General features: G+C 40.2%; 1 protein-coding gene across 4 annotated transcripts in view; it reads right to left on the reverse strand.

The window, feature by feature from the left end:
* gtf2h1 (general transcription factor IIH, polypeptide 1) overlaps positions 1-21,429 on the reverse strand; it is an 83,927-nt gene that overhangs the window by 48,178 nt on the left and 14,320 nt on the right. For all 4 annotated transcript variants that reach the window (XM_072272335.1, XM_072272333.1, XM_072272337.1 and 1 more), the window contains 7 exons: positions 20,615-20,791; positions 17,243-17,444; positions 15,132-15,294; positions 14,562-14,655; positions 14,232-14,381; positions 13,331-13,410; positions 6,882-7,003 (listed from right to left, as the gene is read on the reverse strand). In XM_072272335.1, coding sequence (XP_072128436.1) covers positions 6,882-7,003; positions 13,331-13,410; positions 14,232-14,381; positions 14,562-14,655; positions 15,132-15,294; positions 17,243-17,444; positions 20,615-20,768 — 965 coding nt within the window. In that variant the 5' untranslated portion in view covers positions 20,769-20,791. The remainder of the gene's footprint in view (positions 1-6,881; positions 7,004-13,330; positions 13,411-14,231; positions 14,382-14,561; positions 14,656-15,131; positions 15,295-17,242; positions 17,445-20,614; positions 20,792-21,429) is intronic.

Below are 21,429 nucleotides of genomic sequence, written 5' to 3' on the forward strand. Positions count from 1 at the left end.
AAATTTGGATTTGGCAGAATATTTATAGCTTGGGTTAAGCTATTATAACTCTCGCCTTTAGCATGTATACAAATTATTTTCGATCTGACTATTTCCCACTAACACGTGGCACTCCCCAAGGCTGCCCATTGTCCCCTCCTCTTTTTGCAATTGCAATTGAGCCTCTTTCTATTGCACTTAAGTCAACTACATTATTTCAAGGTGTTAGAAGAGGGGACATGGAACACCGTGTTTCCTTATATGTTGATGACCTCTTACTTTATGTTAGCGACCCTATAGGTAGTAGTCCTGCTATTGTGTCATTATTCGGTCAATTTGGAACCTTCTCTGGCTATAAACTGAACTTTCAAAAAAGCAAATGCTTTCCCATTAATAACTTGGCCCTACAGATCCGACAGAAATCCTTGCCCTTTCCTTTATCTCAAGATGGTTTTGTATAGCTAGGAATACATATTACTCACTCTTTTACATCTCTGTTTGAAGCTAACTACAGGCCTCAGGTTAGCCAAATGAAGGCTGATTTCAGAGATGGCGCAGTTTACCCCTTACTATAGCTGGGCGAATTCAGTCAGTGAAAATGACTATACTTCCTAGATTTCTCTATTTGTTTCAGTGTTTGCCAGTTTTCTTATTAAAGTTATTTTTTAAATCAGTCGATCAAGCTATAACCTCCTTTATTTGGGAAAATAAGGTCCCAAGGGTTAATAAGCGCACTCTTGAAAGAGGTCATGACGTAGGTGGAATGGGTCTTCCCAGCTTTATTCATTATTACTGGGCATCGAACATTCAAAAAGTATTATTTTGGCTTCACCAGCCAGATATAATCTGGTGCCTGCTTGAGTCACGGTCTTGCCACTCCTCGTCTCTCCCAGCTTTGGTGTATTCTTCCTTACCATTGAAATCCTCTCAATTCACATCTAAACTGGTCGTGCTCTCCACCCTCAAAATTTTTAATCAATTTCGCTGCCACTATAAGTTCATATCAGCTTCAGTTTTGGGCCCCATTCATAACAACCATTTATTTCCTCCCTCCACATTCGATTCAGCTTTTAGACAATGGGGTTTGAACGGTCTTATGCGCATAAAGGATTTGTATACTGATTACATATTTGATAGTTTTGATAACCTGCGCGGTAAGTATGGCTTTCTGCATAATCATTTTTTTAAATACCTGCAGATTCGCCACTTTGTCAAGGAAAAATTTCCCTCTTTTCCTGTTCTACCACCTGCTATGTTATGGGAAAAATTCACTCTTAGCTTTAACAATAAAGGGCTGATCTCTGAACTATACTCTCAGCTGATGTCTTTGGGAGTTCAAGATCTAAACAAAACTAAGAGCAGGTGGGAGGATGACCTCGGTATGGAGCTTGCGGAGGAATATTGGGCAAAAGTATTGAATAGGGTTCACTTCTCATCATCATGTGCTAGACTGGGGCTCATACAATTAATTCAAAGTTTTACACAGGGTACATTAAAGTAAAGTCAGACTGGCAGACATATACCCTGGGACAGACACTGACTGTGACAGGTGTTCCTTCTCTCCGGCTGGTTTAGTACACGCATTTTGGTCATGCCCTCGGCTTGATGACTATTGGGCACTGGTTTTTAAAATTATCAGTGAGGTTTTGGGGGTGACACCGAGACCTTGCCCGCTTATAGCTGTATTTGGTGTGGCAGATGATGATTTGGGTTTAAATGCAAGTCAGTCGGATATCATTGCATTTACATCGCTATTGGCCTGTAGGAGAGTTTTGCTGGTTTGGAAATCTGCCACTCCCCCAACTGCTGCTGCTTGGTTAGGAGATGTAATGTTTTTTCTGAAATTAGAAAAGATTAAATTCACTTTGAGGGGGTCTGTGAAAAAGTTCTATTTGAAATGGGGACCTTTCTTATCATATTTTGGGAGTCTTAAGGAATTACCTACTAGTTGAGGGCATTTGATTGTACTTGGGAAGTTGTCTCCCATTTAGCACGCTTATAATTTACCTCACAGGGTGGTTGATGAATTGTAAATATGAGTGTATTTTGGATCATCTGACATGTTGCAGATGTGTATGAGCCGTCGTATTGAAGTAGTGTGGGGGTATGGTTGTGAAATGTCCGTAATGTATTTGTGAATTGTTGTGTTGTAAATATATTAGCTGCCATGATATGTTCGGGGAGGGCTGGTGGGGGGGGGGGGGGGGAGGTTTGCTTTGGGGGTACGATACTAAAGCAAAATGGAGGAAAATGTAATCTATTATATATTCTGTATTGTGTCATTCCTTCAATAAAAATAAAAAAAAACTATTCAGAGTTGTAAACAGAAGCAGAAACAACCACTTGACAATAATATTTTGAAAACCAAGGCCAGATACAGAAGAAAAATACTTGCCTCATGCATTAACCCTTCATGAAACTGCTAAAGAGCCTACATTCTGGCCTAATATATTAAAAATACCAGAGACAGTTGAAATACAATTTCAATTCTTGGAATCAAAGCTCCCAGAAAAAAAATCAAGTCAATCTTTTGCTATTTGATGAAACAGGAAGGTGGTATGGGAGCCTCAATGAGCCTTATCAAGACTCATGCCACCAAGTTCAGGAACAGTTACTACCCCTCAACCATCACGAAGTAATGGGGATAACTTCCCTCAACTTCGCTTGCCCCATCATTGAAATGTTCCCACAACCAACAGATTCACTTTCAAGGACTCTTAATCTCATGTTCTCAATATTTAATTCTTATTTATTTATTATTATTATTTCCTTCTTTTTGTATTTTCACATTTTGTTGTCTTCTGCACTCTGGCTGAATGTCCAAGTTGGGTGGTCTTTCGTTGATTTTGTTATGATTATTATTCTATAGATTTATTGAGTATGCCTGCAAGAAAATGAATCTCAGGGCTGTGTATGGTGACATATATGTATTTTGATAATTTTATTTTGAGCTTTGAAATAGAAGCTTTCAAATTAAGGTTAAAATGTGAATTTAACTGGATAAATTTAAATATCATAAAAGTGAAATTTAAAACTGATTCTATTTCGAATTTGATAAACTTGCTACTAAGAAAAATGTCAAAAGTGAGAGAATATTAAGTAGACATACAGAAAATGCAGTAGTATGTAAAAGACTCTCCTGAATCACTGATCAAATTCAGCTCAAAATTATGGTAATTATGGTGTGGTAATATTCCACTAAACTTGCATTAGACAGCCCAGAAATCTCAATGATTCATTAGTTTGGAGTGTGATCTATGGGACAAAAACGTAAGTATGATGTGTGGCCAAAAGTGGAGGCTAGAGTCAAGAACGTTTTTTAGGCTTGCAGCCAGAACCAGGGTCTGGAGTGCTTGTGTATTTCCCGCTCCTTTTAAACTGACCAAGTACCCTGGAAAATTCATTATATCACTGTGTGACATGTAAAAAACAGTGAAATGAAAGCATTAATGAGTAACATCCAATAGTCCAGACATAGGGTAATTTATTGCTAAAGCACTCCCCAATGCTTCGACAGCTAATAATTAAACATTAACAAATTCAGCTCCCATAGCATATCAATGTGTTGCTGTTGTATACATTAAACCAATGCTTAAATGAGCTGGATATCGACTAATGGAACAGCAAGGAAAGAAACAGTCCCATATTACATTCTCAATATCCAAATGTTCAATTGAGTGCAATGTAAATAGAAATAGAACTTTATATTTGGAAAGAAACATCGATGTATTGCGGGATCTTGGGGTGCACACAATAGTTTACAAGTGCGTAGGGTGGTAAAAACGACATTCGTATGCTTACCTTCATTAGTCTAGCTATTGAGTATAAAAAGTGGCAAGTCATGCTACAGCTGTATAAAATATTAATTAGACCTCATTTAGAGAACTACATACAGGTTACTGGTGAGGATTTTGAAGTTGTTCACCAGGATGCTCCTGGGTTGGAATCCACAAGGACAAGTTGGACAAACATGGATTGCTTTTGCTGAAGCATACGTTCCTGACGAATGATGTGATAGAAGTACAGTGGATTCCAGTTAATTGAGGCAGACACTCATTTGGGACAACTCTTAAAGAACAAAAACCAATCAAGAAAATAGCCAGGTTTCCCTTCATTTATTTAGGATACTGTACCACTTAATTGGGACAGGAGACTTGCCAAAAAGTTTCTAAATAGCATCAGTTGCACACACTTGTGGGCTGTTGGACACAACATCGTGCTTTGCGTAAGCAGTTTTTAAATAGAGTAAGTTGGGCATGTTTGCATTAAAAAACTGTGATTTTTGTCACTGATAGTTAGCAAGGAATAAATAGTAAGACAAGTTAGAACTGTTTTGCTCACTGAGTCAACGTAGTAGTAGTAGTGCTCACTGAGGTTTAAAGCATTCAGATTTGGAGATGCCAGCAATGACTGGGGATGAAAATGAAATGATTTCACTACATCAACAAGTTAGAAACGACAAAAAAGTTTGAGGGTATCGACAATATTACAATCCTGCATGTTACAATGAAAATGAAGATTTGAAGGATGCAATCATAAACAGCATTATAGGAAGGCAGTCTATTATCTGCACTAAAACAGCTTCGCTCATTTTGTTCATTTACAGTCAAAAGAACACAATGTAGATGGATTTCTTTGTTGATAAGTATTAGGAACTAATACAGTTTTGTAGTACTGTAGTAATATTGGTAGCGTTCTACTTTGTTCTTTATTTCATTTCGATACATTATTTGTTACTCAACTTTTTTATACAGGTGTCCCCCGCTTTTCAAATGTTCACTTTACAAAACCTCACTGTTATGAAAGACCTACATTAGTACCCTATTTTCGCTTTCAGAAGGTGTTTCGACTGTTACGAAAAAAAAATTCAGCGCGCGATAAAAGGCAGCGCGCCCCGAGCAGCGGCTCTCCCCCCGGATTCAGAACTGCTTTGCTTAAACACGAGCCTGTGAGCAGCCGTTTGCAAGATGAGTTCTATGGTATCGGAAAAGCCTGAAAGAGCTCGTAAGGGTGTTACACTTACGGTAAAACTAGACATAATTAAGCGTTTTGATCATGGTGAACGAAGTAAGGACAACGTGAGTTTGGCTTGTGGAAGTTGACGAAGATGATGTTGAAGAGGTTTTGGTATCCCATCGCCAAGAACTGACAGATGAAGAGTTGATGCAATTGGAAGAAAAAAGGATAACAATGGATAAAGTACAACTTTAACTTTGAAAGGGTACGTCGGTTTAGGGGATATTTGCAGGATGGTTTGAGTCCTTATTAAAGAACTGTGTGATAGAAAAATACGCGAGGCTCAGCAGTCAAGCAAGCCTTCCACATCAGCCACAGCAGACGACGAACCTCGATCTTCGACATCGAGGAGTCATAGGAGAAGATGAGCTGCCTGCTCTAATGGAAACAGGCGACGAGATGACACCCCAGTGTCCCACCACCCCAACTCCCAGGCCATTGACAGATACCGATTCGCGGAGAATGCAAAGGTAGCCGGGAGGCACACAGCACATCTTTAAGAAAAAAGCCGAAATAAACATGCTAATTAAATAGGTGCCACCGACATGTAATTGCCGGCCCAGATCAGAGACGACACAATTGGAAATCGGCACTGATCTGGGCCGGCAATTATGTGCCGGGTGGCACCTAATTAATTAGCATGTTTGTTTCGTCTTTTTTCTTAAAGATGGGCTGTGTACCTCCCAGCTACCGCTGGACCCCTGCGTTCTTCACGGCAATATATCGCTCAGCGGCCTGGAGGGTGGGGGGCCACTGCACCACCCAAACTCCGACAACTCAGTCTAACACACCATCATCAGTGTGCTCGGTGCTGTCCCAATTCCCGTAAGTGATACTACACTGTAAAACATTATTTCTACTTTATATAAGCTGTGTATTTTTACGTGTTATTTGGTATGATTTGGCAGCTTCATAGCTTAAAGGTTACTGAAGAGCGCTTGCGTGTGCTTTTGCCAACAGCGCTTGCGTGAGATTTTCGCTCCAGAGAACAGTTCAGTAATGATTGTGGAAAAGTATTTCTACTTTATATAGGCTGTGTATTTATCATATCATTCCTGCTTTTACTATACGTTACTGTTATTTTAGGTTTTATGTGTTATTTGGCATGATTTGGTAGGTTATTTTTGGGTCTGCGAATGCTCACAAAATTTTCCCATATAAATAAATGGTAATTGCTTCTTCGCTTTACGACATTTCGGCTTACGAACCGTTTCGTAGGAACGCTCTACCTTCGGATGGTGGGGGAAACCTGTACCTTCTTAACTATTTCCACATGAAACTTCCGCTAATTGGGCCAAAATGACCTAGTCTCAATGTGTCCCAAGTAATTAGAACATACTGTACATGAAATTATGAGAAGCAAAGTCATTTTCTCAGGTTGGAGATACAAGGAGGCACAAGTTGTAAGTAAGAGGAAAAGTTAAAAGATTTACAAGATTTTTTTTAGGAAAAAGTGTGAGGTATCTTGTAGAAGCAAAGATGATAACAACATTTAAGCGACACTACATCATTAGTTGGGGAACTGAGAGATACAAACCATGTGAAGGAAGATAGAGTTAGTTTAGATCGGCATTATGCTTGGTGCGGGTATAGTGGGCCAAAAGGCTGCACTGAAACTAGAAAATGCAGCTGTGGATGGTAGTTATTCATGCTTGGTGGCAAACAGATTTATTATCATTAACTTCTTGTCTTTTATTTTCATGTTTGTATTTTGAACTACATCGTTGGTATGAAGAGTGCTCGATAAAAAAGTTATTATTATATATTGTGATTTCATTTCAGCCCATCAAACTACAGCTAGGTTGGGGTGGGCCGAAATTATGTGGAAAAAAGGGACAGACATTTAAGGTCAGAGTTGGAATTAAAGAAATAATTTTGATACATACTGTTTACGGAGGACGGCTGCCAGCACCATGGCGCTATGATGATTGAAGCGACGGATTATTGCAGCGTTGCTGCTCTCCTTATTGGATTTAGAGGACAACTGTGCAGATGAAGATCCATAACCCTGTGAACAACAATTTTGGATGTATCGTCTTTTTTTGGTTTCTATCTAATTTAAACTTTGCAATGACTATACAATACCCAGATGAAATTCTCCCCCAACCCCACACAGAATGAACCACTCATGAGAAAACATATACATTACCCAAGCTAATCTTGCAAATACACAGGCATGATTCCTTCCCAGATAACATACTGCTGTAAACGTGCTCAAGGCCAAACATGCACACAACTGCCAATGGATTGCAAAATTTCTGACAAATTTCAGCACAGTGCAGCTTTGGCAGAAGTTAATTGAACTATTGTTCTAAGCTATTGTAAAACACTAAATCTATTTCATGTGGGGTCAAATTCCTAGAGCAACGATATGCTGAGGATAGGTGTTAGTGACAAATCAGTCTATAAAATGATCTCTCACATTCCAACATAAAATGGGAAGCTGTTTTGCAATCCCCACAGGTCAAACTCATCAAGCTAGGACAGCTTACTTAACAGAGGACTTGGACTGTGGACTTGATTTTCCCCCAGTCTTACGATTTTTTTTGTATTCTGTATTTTTCACCCAATCTTTCTCTTTTTTTGTGTGTGGGGGGGGTGAGACAATGTGCCCATTTTTGTTCATTTTTCTGCATGGGGAGGAGGGATTTAGAGGTTGATGATCGTGCTACCTTTCTTTTCTTTCTTGTTTTCAAGGCTATCTGGAGAAGAAGAATTTCGGAGTTGTATACTTTGATAATAAATTAACTTTTGAACTTTAAATTTCAATACTCTGTTGGCCAATTAGCTTTCCCTTTCCAGGGAAGGTTTGACCTATACAGAAGGGACAGGTTGCACCTGAACTGGAGGGGGATTAATTTTCTAATGGGAAGGTTTGCTAGTATTACATGGGGGAGGGTTAAACTAGAGTTGCAGGGAGATGGAAACCAGAGTGCCAGAACAGATAGTGTTGAGATTGTGGAGGCAGATATTGTTAAAACCTCAGACAAAGTTAGGAATCAAAAGGTTGAGCATGGTGTGACTAATGCTCTGAGCAAGAAATATTGTAGATAAGACAGATGAGCTCAGGGCTTGGATCAACACATGGAATTATGATATTGTAACCATTAGTGAGACTTGGTTGCAGGAGGGGTAGGACTGGCAGCTCTATATGCCAGGGTTCTGTTGTTGTAGATACAACAGAACGGGAGGGATTAAAGGAAGAGGAGTGGCATTACTAGTCAGGAAAATGTCATGGTAGTGCTTTTCTGGAGAACTCGTCCAGTGAGGTTTTATGGATTTAAGTGAGGAATAAGAAAGCTATGACCATGTGGGATTTAGCAAAATAAATACATAGAGAGATCGAAGACTGTTGCAAGAAACATAAGGTTATTAGCGTAGATGATTTAAGTTCCTACATGTTAAATGGGAATCCTGTACTGTGGGACAGAGTTTATCAAATATGTTCAGGAAAGTTTCCTTAATCAATTCATAGAAGTTCCAACAAATGGTTGTGCAATACCCGATCTCTTATCAGTGAATGAGACAGGGCAGGTGACCGAAGTTTGTGTAAGGGAATACTTTGCATCTAGTAATCATAATGACAATAGTTTCAAAGTAAATATGCAAAAAGATAGGTCTGGTCCACCAGCTGAGATTCTAAATTGTAGAAAGGCCAATTTTGATGGTATCAGAAAGGATCTGATTAGAGATAGTCAGCATGGCTTTGAGTGTCATAGGTTGTGTCTAACCAAACGTAGAGTATTTTGGGGAAGTTACCAGGAAGGCAATGTTATTTACATGGACTTAAGCAAGGCATTTGACAAGGTCCCACAGGTGAGGTAGATCAAGAAAGTTCAATCACTTGGCGTTCAAGATGAAGCAGAAAATTGGATTAGACACTGGCTTTGTGGGAAAAGTAGATGGTTGCCTCTCTGACTGGATGTGGCTAGTGAAGAGCTGCAAGGATCAGTGCTGGGTCCGTTGTTGTTTGTCATCTACAGCAATGATTTGGATGATAATGTGGTTAACTAGATCTGCAAATTTATGGATCAGACCAAGATTGGAGGTGCAGTGGGCAACGAGGAAGACTATCAGAGCTTGCAGTTGGATCTGGACCAGATGGAATTTAATGGAGACAAGAGGTGTTGCACCCTTTGTTAGGACCAACCAGGGTAGGTCTTATACAGTGCACAGAAGGGCACTGAGAAGTACAGTAGAACAAAGGGATCTGGAAATACAGGTCCATTAATTCATTGAAAGTGGTGGCACAGGTAGATCATGAAGAAAGCCTTTGGCACTTTGGCCTTCATAAATCAAAGTATTGACTGGAGATGGGATGTTATGTTGAAGTTGTACAAGATGCTGGTGAGGCTTAATTTGGAGTATTGTGAGCAGTTTTGGTCACCGACCTACAGGAAAGATATAAATAAAGTTGAAAGAGTACAGAGAAAATTTACATGGACTTTGCTGGGATTGGAGGACCTGAATTATAAGGAAAGATTGAATAGATTAGGGCTTTATTCCTTGGAAGTAGAAGATTGAGGGGAGATTTGATGGAGCTATACAAAGTTATGAGGGGTACAGATAGGGTAAAGGCAAGGAGACTTTTTCCACTGAGGTTGGGTGGAACTACAACTGGAGGTTATGGGTTAAGGGTGAAGGTGAAAAGTTTGAGAACAAGGGGAAACCTCTTCACTCACAGGGTCGTAAGCTGCCAGCACAACTGGTACATGTGACTTCAATGTTTAAGAAAAGTTTGGATAGGTACATGGATGGCAGGAGTGTGGAGGGCTGAGGTCCAGGTACAGGACGATGGGACAAGGCAGTTTAAATGGTTCAACATGGACTGGTTGGGCCAAAGGGACTGTTTCTGTGCTATACTTTTCTATGACTCTGGAAAACTCTGATCTCAACTTTATTTCCCTGGTCATGGAGGGGTAGGACAGGTTTATTGCCCTAAAATTCCTTGATGAGAAGGATGTAGACTTAAACCTACTTCAGAACTTGAGAACATATAGATTTTCCTACTTTCAAATTGAGTCCAAGACAGAGACCAAGGTGTAATGCCAGTACAGGACAACTCAACAATATAGACAATTGATAACCTCCAGAAGTAGATAAAACTAGCATAGTCTGATTAGAGATAGTCAGTGTGGCTTTGTGAGGGATAGGTCATACCTCATGAGACTGACTGAATTATTTGAGGATGTGACAAAGCACATTAATGAAGGCATAGCAAGGTATGTGGTGTATATGGATTTTGGTAAGTCACTTGTCGTATTTCCCATGATAATCTCATTCAAAACATCAGGAGGCATGGGATACAGGGAAACCTGGCTGTGTGAATTCAGAATTGGCTTGCCTACAGAACTGGGTAGTTGTAGATGGAGGGCTTTCTCCCTGGAGGAGAGTGACCACTGGTCTTCCACAAGGATCTGTTCAGGGCTGTATTTTTTATGAATGACTTGGATGAAGTGGAAGGATGGGTTAGCAAGTTTGCAGATGACATGAAAGTTGGTGGAGTTGCGCATAATATAGGAGGTTGCCATACGCTACAATGGGGCATTGACAGGCTGAAAGTTCAAACCAGAAAAGTGTGAAGTGATTCACTTTGGAATGTTGTATCTGAAGGAGAACACAAGGTTAATAGCAGGATTCTTAGCAGTGTAGAGGAACACAGGGATCTTAGGGTTATTAGATCCTTGATAGATCCTTCAAATTTGCCATGCAAGTTGATAGGGTGATCAAGATGTTTGTTGTATTGGCCTTTATTAGTTGGGTGCTGAGTTCAAGAGTTGCAAGGTAATGTTATAGCTCTATAAAACTCTGGTTAGACCACACTTGGCATATTGTGTACAGTTCTGGTCACCATATTACAGGAGGGATGTGGAAACTTTAGTGCGGGTGCAGAGGAGTTTTATCAGGACACTGTCTGGATTAGAAAGCATGTCTTATGAGGATAGTTTGAGTCAGTTAGAGCTTTTTTTCTTTGGAGCAAAGGAGAACGAGATATGGCTTCACAGGTGTACAAGATGACAAGAGGCATAGACCCAGGAGATAGCCAGAGACTTTTTCCCAGGGCAGAAATGGTTAATACTAGGGGCAAAAATTTGAAGTAATTGGAGGAAAGCATGTCAGAGGCATGTTTTTTAAAAAAAAAAGAGGGTGGTGGGCTCATAGAACACTCTGCCAAGGGTGGTGGCAGACATGAATACATAAGGGTAATTTAAGAAACTCATAGGTATGCACATGGAAGACAGAAAAAAGGTGGGTCACGTAGACAGGAAGAGTTAGATTGATCTTGGTGTAGCTTATAATGTTGGCACAACATTGTGGGCCAAAGGGCCTGTACTGTGCTGTAGTGTTCCATGTTCCATGTTAAAAGTAACTTGTGATTGCTGAACATAACAGAATACATTGTGAAGATTATACATTAATGATATTTCTCATCCAGTTTTATACGCACAGTACTAAACATGTATATATAAGCCATACCTTTGGCAGTCAGCTGCTTCTATCAGGCTAACGGATAAACTATTTTCCGTATCTATTTTACACCCTATCCTCGTTATATGCGTCTTCAGACAATGCGGATTCACAGTTATGTGAGGAACCTATTTCTACCAACGCCTCCTTATATGCGTCCAAAACTCTCAGTTATGCTAGGAGCACTGTTTTCCCACCTATACAAGTCAGGTGCGCGCGCCTCACAATCTCACTCCCGCCACTCTCGCATTGGTTTTGGCAAGGTGTGGATGAGTGATCTTAAACTTTTGTTGATTTTATCTACGGTGCAGTGATTTTGTACTTGAAACATTTAACTATGCCTCCTAAGCGTCTGATGTCATGTCCTGGGCCATCAGCCGAGCAGCAGAGAACTGCTTTAACTCTTGAAAAAAAAAGTTGGAAATTATAAACAGCGCAGCATCAGCTGAAGGTAAAACAGCTCTGGGACGCTACTGCCAGGAACAGGATCTTGCCTCTAAAGTTTTTTTGTTGCTTGACAATGCGCCAGCCCATCCTAAACATTTGGACAGCATTCATCCTAACATAACAGTGCATTTCCTGCCGCCTAACACAACATCGCTGATTCAACCACTCGACCAGTGTGTGATCCACATTCAAGGCATACGTATTTTTTTTAAACGGCAAACTATCTCTCAGATGCTGCAAGCAGCAGACGATTTTGAAAATCCCGGGAGTTTACCAATGGTGGAAGTCGGAACACTTGGCACAAATGGCGATAGACATGGACCCAAGTTTAGAACGGAGCCAGCATTTCAGTCATTCCCTGCCGTCAATCCTTCTTCCCTACAAGCAAATTTATGCTGAAAAACAAAATGCTGCCAAGCAAACAACCCTCACCACTTTCTTCAAATCGGTGTCATCTCCTGCTGCCGGCAGTTCTAAGAGTTCTGTGAGTCTTCCTTCACCCCTTGCAGTGCTTGATATGATCCTGACGACCACAACCATCCACCTTATCCACGTAAAGCTGCCCGACACCACAACAACCACTCATCTCCCGGAGCGAACACACCTGCCACTGTTGGTGAGTACTGTACACCAGAGGATGTTAACTTTCTATGACTTATTACATTGAATATTACCTTAAATTGATTGAATATAATACAAATGTTGTCTTGTGGTACTGCTTTTGTGTCATATTGGTATGAAAATGTGAATAAATTACAGATAAAATGTATTTAGGAAGCCCTCTTGACCGCATCCCTATTTTCTCCATTTAAATAATTATTCATATTATGCGATTTCACATTGTGCGCCGACTGTGAGGAACGTACCCCCTGCATATAACGAGGATAGGGTGTATTGAAATGGTATTTTATCCTACCTTGACACTTTTCTTGGTTCACATTTTGATTCTTCTGTTCACTTGGTTGTTTCATTAAGCTTTTGTGTGGTGAAATAGCCAATCTTAATCTGGGTGCTACAACTTTGCTTCCCTTTCCCACTGGGCCTTTGCTAATACCACATTCCACATACATCCACAACCCTAAAGTTTCATGTATGGAAGACAGGAATAAGGAAATACAGATGCGTCCTCTTAATCCTGAGATCACTCCTAAGTGACTGGCTCAAACTGCATCACATTTTGGTTCTGCGCATCAAGATGGGTCTCATCATTTTGTCAGCCGTCATTGTCAAGATAGATGTAATTAATTACATGGCTGCTTCTGAATTTCCCTCACCTTGCTTTTTAGTTTATTACCAACTTGGGGGCTTACACACCAGCCAGTGCACCTGTTGAAAGTGATGAGTGCTCTATAAAATGTATGGCTGTCAGCTTGATAAAATGTACTGTCTCCTCAATCCAGTGACAGGAAGTAATGCTCACCTCACCCAGTGATTTGTCCTCCAGCGATGTCAAGTCTACCAAAGGGTTGCTTACTCCCTGATTAACCAAAGTCTTCAAACCTGACCAAGGAAAAATATTACACCATCTCATCTTAGATATAACACAAAAGCAGACTAAAAACCATGCAACACAAAGAAAGCCTGGTCCTGTAAACGGGTAGCCACAAGAGCCAAGTACTTGCAGACTGATGAAAATTACTTTTTTTTTAATCAAACTGGAGACAAAAGAGACTGCAGATGCTGAAATCTGGAACAAAACACAAATTGTTGAAGCTCAGCAGCATCTACAGAAGTAAGTGCAAATGGACAGTGCAGATAAAGGGTCTCAACCCAAAATGCTAACTGCTCATTTTCCACTACGGATGCTGCCCGGCCCACTGAGTTATTCCAGCAATTAGATTTTATTACTCCTTTATTCAAACTCATGTGCATGAGAAAGCATTACCATCAATATTTCTGTTAAAAAGCAGCAGCTCAGGAACATGGGCATCTTTTCAAGCAAGACAATAGATCTGCTGTAAAAATTAGGTTTAACCAAACAAGAGTCAAATAATTGATTACAAGCAACTCAAGTAAGGATGATAACTGAATATAAAGAGATCGGAATCCAACATTTCATGGTAAAGAAATCATTAGGAGACTAGACCTTTATCTTTTAAACCTGTTAAAGAGACATATGCAAGAATTTAAATTTGGCATGTTTTATAAAAGTATATTTAACAGTCTGATGAAGGGTCTTATGACCCTTGGCAACATTCTGCATATAATTGTGGTAAGAATTTTTCCTCACTTTGACCAATTTTTCCCTACATACAGATATCCATATTCAGCCCTGTGTCATTATCTACTGGAATTTCTTTGAATTTGAGTTTAAGGCCTACCTTTCTCATCAATCCTGGCACATTCAGAGAAGAGATCCTTCGAGCCAGCATTGATCCTGTCTCTGTGGAAGTAGTGAGACTGAAAGAAGCGTGTCCAGAATTCCTTCTCTGTCATACAGTGAGGTACATTTTCCATGTATTTTTGTTTCACTGTCAAATGAAATAACATATCCTTTACTTAAACCCTGTGCATGCGGACGAAAGCATAACTATCAAAATTCCAGTCAGAATGGATAACATCAATTAGAAATTGATTGCTTTGCATCCTAGAGATAGATGTTATAAAAATGTTATCCAATAACCCCTCACTTCTATTAATATAACATTTACCTGCAGGATATGTCCTGAATACTGACTCGATGATATCAGAAGTCAGATTATACCGGAGACCATTACAGCCATCAGTCTGTGGTCGGATGTCCGCCTATGAAAATGGCAGAAAATAAGTACTTAATTTAATACTGCAGTAAACATTCTCAAATGGTTATTCCAATTTCGCCCTCCCAAAAAGAGGAACTACAAAAGTGAGAATTTGCATACTATAACACAATCAGCTCTCCAGCCTGATCACTCCCAAATACCCAGCTCATTCCAGCGCTCATTGCAATATGTCACATGCCCAGGCCTGGCCTAGCTATCTCTTTCAGAGACCAACCCTCAACAAACACTACTTCACATTTACTCTCCTCCGTAACAAATGCCTTCCCCAAGAATTCTCCTGTTCCCTCAATACCATGCACCTCAACAGAAATTTCCAAACCTATTCCTCCTTCCTCAGTACAAACAATACCTCTCCACTCCTTGCAAATACAGATATTCCCACCTTTTGCACATACATACCAATATTAACAGGGAAAGAAAACTGACCAATAGGGTGTCTAACACATAATAAATCCTCACCAGAAATGCAGCAGAAATTCCAATATCTTGCTTGTTGTTGGACAGAGAGTTATCTGTAGAATTCCCAGTCAGACGATTGGCCCAGAATTCTTCAGCACTGATCACCTGGCTCACAACTAAATCTTTATAGAGCTGAAAGAGAACTGGGTCTTCTTGGAGCATTCTAGAAGTGAAAGACATTATTAGTGAGGTTGGTTGCGGGGGATGCTAGAAAAGTGAGATGGTAATGTAGGAAACAATACAAAAAGCGAAGGTTATTATCATTAGACGAGATCCTGGAGCCAATGTACATTCTCTTTCTTGTAATGATCATGACAAAATCCTTTTCCATTTACCAGGGACACCGAAAACCAAAGTTAATGCTCCCGCAGAAATTAACTAATGTCTTACAGAAGGAGTTCATAACTGTAAGTTAACCAATGTCATTATTACATGATGTACCAGGAAAGCCCAAGGTGTTTCTTCACCTCGTGCAGAGAATGGCTAGGATTCTGGATACTTCAGTAAGATGAGTTTGCCTAAACATTCATCAAAACCAGTTCACAAGGATAGTTTCAAGAACACACTGGGAAAGAAAGCCATTAAGGAAGACTGGTTAGCCAAAACTGATAAACCCTAACTGCTCCATTGATTAACAATGTCTCGCAGAAAAACAAACTGAATATTAGGTGATCTATTTTAATGTAATTTGATTACACACTGTTTTATTAAACCAAGTCACCCCTTCCAAATATCAGTCAGAAATAGTGTCACACACACATTAAGAAAATTCTCCAACTCTCTTCAGAACCAGTAAGAGTTCAATTTTGATGAATTTAGTACTCCAGTTTTGATATAAAATGATAGCAGTGAATTATTCAAGATCACAATGATGTTCCAAGTGTAGCCCCCCCGGCCACCCTCAGGGTCGCTCAGCTTGCTGTTGTCTAGGGAAACAGCCTCGGCCCCGCCAAACTGGATAATTCAGTTGTGTGGATGCTGTGTGAGGTACCCCACCCCGCCCAAATAACAGACAATACACCAGATGCAATTAAATGATTTACAGTTTATAGATATTACTGGAACTATATAATTAAAAGAGAATAAAATATAAAAGGAAAATAAAAGGCGCCCCACTTATCAAAGTTCAATCTCTTCGTGCACAAAAACCGTTGGAGCTCAAGGACCTTCTTCTTCACCCTGCGACCCCCTCGGACCACCTCGACCAGCCGCCTGGGACCAACAACGGTGGTCGACCAGACGCTCCACACGAGTCCGTCTCAGTCTCCTCGCCGAACGTCCCGCTTGGGGTCCGACCCCGTTAGCGGACATCACAGCATCTGGTCCATCCTCTGTCTCGCTCTCCCGCCTTCTCCCCCAAAACCCCACGCATACAGTATCTTCAAATACACCAAAAACATAACAACTATCCCAATTGGTTAATAGCATGCTCTACCACACCCTAAAGCAAAAACAAACTGCTAGCGCAAACTTTCTCAGCGTTTAACACAACAAAGCCGCATTCCCCAGATTAACATAACAAAGACGCCATTTTAATTAGCCTCCGCAGTAACATAAAAGTCGAAACCCCCTTACACAAGAAATGCGTTACTTATCCATTCTTAACGTACTGGAACTTGCCAATTCTGATGTTAGGGCATCCATCTGTAACATCCACTCAATTTTTTTCTCTCTAAAAATGCAACCTGATCAGCTGAATATTTAGTATATTATTTCATTTTTTTTCTAGGAAGCTCTGTGTCTCACAGTTCTAGCTCCCCCCCCCCCAATTATTATACTTGTTCTATCTTCCTTTATATTCATCCAGGGAGATCAGCTATAATTAACAAATGTTGATTTCCCTCTCACAGCAAACCTCAAAGTAATTACGTCAACTGGACCACCTTGGCTCAGTCCTACCACAAACATTTCCTTCATCTTCTCCACCATTTACCCCCCTCTGCAACTTAAAACATGCTCATTTTCACACTTTTCCAGATCTGATGTTCATTGACCTGAAATATTGATTGTTTTCCTGTCTCTACCGATATACCTATGCTACCTGCTCTGCTGAGGATCATCAGCCATTTGTTTTTATTTGGTACTTGAGCCTTTTTCCCCCCTCCTGGTACCTGTTTTTTTCCTCTAGTTCCTTGTTTGCTTTTTTCTTGAACTTTGGGAGTAACTGTTGGAGCAAGTCTTTAGCAGCATCTCTGTCTTTGGCTGCTGCGTTAGCACTGTTTTCATTGGTGAAGTGGAAGATCGTTGTATCGCCTGTATGCAAGATCAACTGAAGCTGTACTTTAGCTTTACCTTCAGGGCTGATCTTCTGACCTGGAATTCAACCAACACAATATTCTCATTGCAGAAATTTTTATATCAATAGACTGAGCTGTTATAAAGCAGAGTGGAAGGAACATCTGTATGTTAAATGTGATATATTTCCACACTTTTAAAAAAAATGCATTTTTTCCGATGAAGGCGACTCAAAAGTTTTCCATCTAGCACATAAAGATATACTAGAATATCCTTGATACAGCAAGGTATCACATTCCTTTTAATGGTTTCCTCCATCTCTTCACATTGGGAATAATTTATTTGATCCCTCCCTTCACTCTCCTTCACCCAGAGGGATAAGGAGTGATTCCATCTGGCCTCTCTCACCTTCAGTATTCCAATCTCCTTTTGCCCTCAAATATATCTTAAGATGCCATCCTACCCCCCCCTTCCCTTCATCCTAAGGATTTCTGCTTCTTTACTGTAGTACTGACCACCTCACTCTTCTTCTCTCTCCCAAGGGCTCACCCCATCCTGCAATGGTAACTTATAGGAACATTGTTCCCTTCCTTTCACTACATTGACTCTCATCACTTCCTCCTTACCTTCAGCCTCACCACAAACCTCTCCCCATCCCCAGTCTATATACATCTCTCCTTCTACCCCACAAGCCATTGTCTCCCAAGGTGTCCTTCATTTCCCCACCATTCATCTTTGTCACACACCACTAAACAGGCGAATACATAAAATTAAAGTGCATGGGAATTGGGATTATTCTACCCCATAAACAGAAAACTGGTTAAGAGACTGGAAAAAGCAGGGGAGGGGGAGTGGGTGGGACTTTTACAGGTGGCAGTTAGCAAAGAGTATAGCATTACAGGGAAAAGTGCTTGAGATTCATCTATCAATGATTTGGATGAGGGAACTGCAAGAATACTTTCAAACAATAAACTATCTGCTGAAGGAATTCAGTGGATCAAACCACACCGATGAGAGGAAAGAAATTGTCAATGCCTCAGTTTGAACCCCTGCCTGAAACAGTGACAATTTATTTTGCCCCCACAGATATTGTTCAACTCACTGAGTTCCTCCAGCAGATAGTTTGCTGCTCCAGATGTGAGCATCTGCAGATTCCTGTGTCTCCCTAATACTTTCAAGTTTGCTGTCAACAGAGGTTTGGGTGGGATTGCAAGTTGTGAAGTGGATGCAAGTTGAAGACAATTAGGCAAATCGATCAAGTCATACTGTGTAGTTTTGATCACTCTATTATAAAAAAAGACAATTGTCAAACTGGAGAGTGCAGATGAGATTTACAAGGATTCTGCCTAGACTAGTTGAAGGAAGAGTTTGGCCACATTGGATCATTAATCCCTAGAGTGCAGGAGAACAAGGGATGACCTCATAGGAGTTTACAAAATCTTGAGGGGTATGAATAAGGTGAACATAGTCTTTTCCCCAGCATTAAGGAGTCCAAACCTAGAGCACACAGGTTACAAGGTAGGAGGGGAAAGATTTAAAAGCAACTGAGAGTTAACTTTGTTACCCGAGGGTAGTGATTACCTGGAATGGGCTGCTAGAGGAAGGGGTCAAGGCAGGTCAATTGTACTATTTAAGAGGCACTTGGATAGGCATGGAGTGGAAAGGCCAAACACCTGCAACTGGGATTAGCATGGACCAGTTGGGCAAAAGGTGCACAGTATTGAATTCATTACCCAACAAACAATATACTTCCCATAGAGGTAATGCAGAAGCAGTTCATCCATCAGATGTCTGGACATCAGAACTATTGTATGATGTCGGAATGGGGCCAGACAGACAACGTGAGGAAATCGTTTCCCCATGTTTGGAAAGACTAGAACAAGAACTCTCAATTTCAGTCCACATGGCAAAAAATTTAGAACTGCGATGAGAAAGAAGGGAAAAAAAAATCAGTCAGAGGATAGCAAATGTGGAATTCTCCAGGGAGGAGAGTGGAGGGAGGCCACATTGCTGAACATGTTTAAGGGCATTCCTGGACACAAAGAAGGAACTATTCCTATTTCCAATTTCCATTTCCACCACCCCCAGCTTCACGAGCTCCAAATGCTCTCCTTTGTCTAACTAATCCACTGCCACCTGTCTTCTCTCTCATTCCACATAATGGCAATGTATTCTTCCACTAAAAACTCTGCAATCCTTCTATTTTTCTCATTTTTGAGTGTTCCAAGTCAGATTTCCTCTTCCTCTTCTTCCAAGTCTCTACACAATATTCTCTGTTCTAATCCCAGGGGTTCAGCCTCCTACTCATACTGGGATTATGCAGTCTCCGTTCTTTATCTCCCACCCCCCCATCTGTGAAGTCAGCAACCCTTTTCCTCACGCCTTGTTCATCCTCAAAATTCAGAACTGATACTTCAGAACCAAGATTAGAACCACAAGCTGGGTCAAGGAAAAATATTCAAGGGAAATGGCATTTATGAAACAAAAATCTGATTCTTAAGAGGTTCTTGTTATGATCTAGAATCATGGAGATGCATATCCCTCCCCACCATTGGTAATATCTACACAAGATGCTGCCTCAAGAAAGTAATCAAAGATCTCTGCTATCCAGGCTGTTCCATCTTCTCTCAGCTACCTTTGGGCAGGAGTTACAGAAGCCTGAATTCTCATACCACAGTTCACAAGTAGCTACTCCTATTCAATCATTTCATTCTCAAACCAACCAGCTCCACACTAATCACTGTTAAGCTATAACGACTTTGATGAGTTTGCACTAAAATGTACTTTGTTCTAATTGTGTGTGTGCTTTTTTAAATGGATATAATTTAAGTTTCATTTATGTTTTTTTTCTTGTGAATGCTACTTACACAAGGCGCTTGCCTGTGATACTGCAGCAAAAAGGTTTTCATTGCACCTGTGCATACACATATTTATGCAACTTTGACATATTTAATGGAATGGGAAGACAAATTACCTTCCTCAATTGTTTAATAGAAAACTAATATTATTAATCCACAGGAAAAATTCTCTGGAATATAGTTAGTCCTATAAACTTTGTCTGATTTGTCTGAAGGATCAAGCTCATTCTATACTTTCTGGAGTATCTAGTCCTGATTGTCATTTCTTAGTGCAAGTTACAGTTTGATGCCAAACCCTGATGCCTCTAGGTTGTTTTTATGAAGGATCCTTATAACCACAAGTTTGCACTGTATCTGAACCCAGAAGGTGACAATCAGACAAATACTTACAGCGGATGTCTGCATACATATGACTAATGACAAACCGATCCTTTCCTTCTGGTGTCCAGGCTACACGCTCTGCCATCAAGTATAGCGCCCCATCCTGTTTTTTGTGCCGTACCTTCTTCACAATTAGCAGAACCTCTTCTGATGAAGTGGCCATGATGTATGGTGTGTAAGTAATTTCTGCAAAGATTATGAAAGAACTAGATCAAGCATTTAACGTCATGTGTTTCGTACAGAACCTCTGAATTCACAGATTTGAATGTGTCCCCATGAGCCAAGTCGCCAGTTCAGTACGATTAATACAGAATTATGGCCAATGTTTCATAACTATTCAAATCATCAAAAGAACTATTCAGATCATCAAAAGTACTTCAGGAGTGTCACTGATGAAAAAAAATGTTTTAACCATATATGAATAGACACACGTATATTGAGTCACATTTATTTAACACAAAATGGCATAGTCTGCCAAAGGATAATTTTCCAAAGTTTTAATCAATGAAACACAATTAATTTGTAATGACAACACAGATCTACCAGCAGATAATTCCTCAAAATAAAAGATAATACATCACATGACCAGTTAGGGAATATTTAGTGCCTTTTCTACAATTTCTGTAAGCAACCTGCTGAATATTCACAGTTACCCTCAATTTTCAGTTTGTTGTGATAGAAATTTGCTTGTTTCATGATCAGTGCAGCATTAAGTGGCGTATATTCATTCTCTGAATACACTATTGGAATCATCATTTTTTGCTTTACACGGTGTTTTTCTATTTTTCATTGACTACTGCTCATTACATATGCAAGGTCACTTT

The sequence above is a fragment of the Mobula birostris genome, chromosome 11 (assembly GCF_030028105.1).
Source record: "Mobula birostris isolate sMobBir1 chromosome 11, sMobBir1.hap1, whole genome shotgun sequence".
Classification (NCBI taxonomy): domain Eukaryota; kingdom Metazoa; phylum Chordata; class Chondrichthyes; order Myliobatiformes; family Myliobatidae; genus Mobula; species Mobula birostris.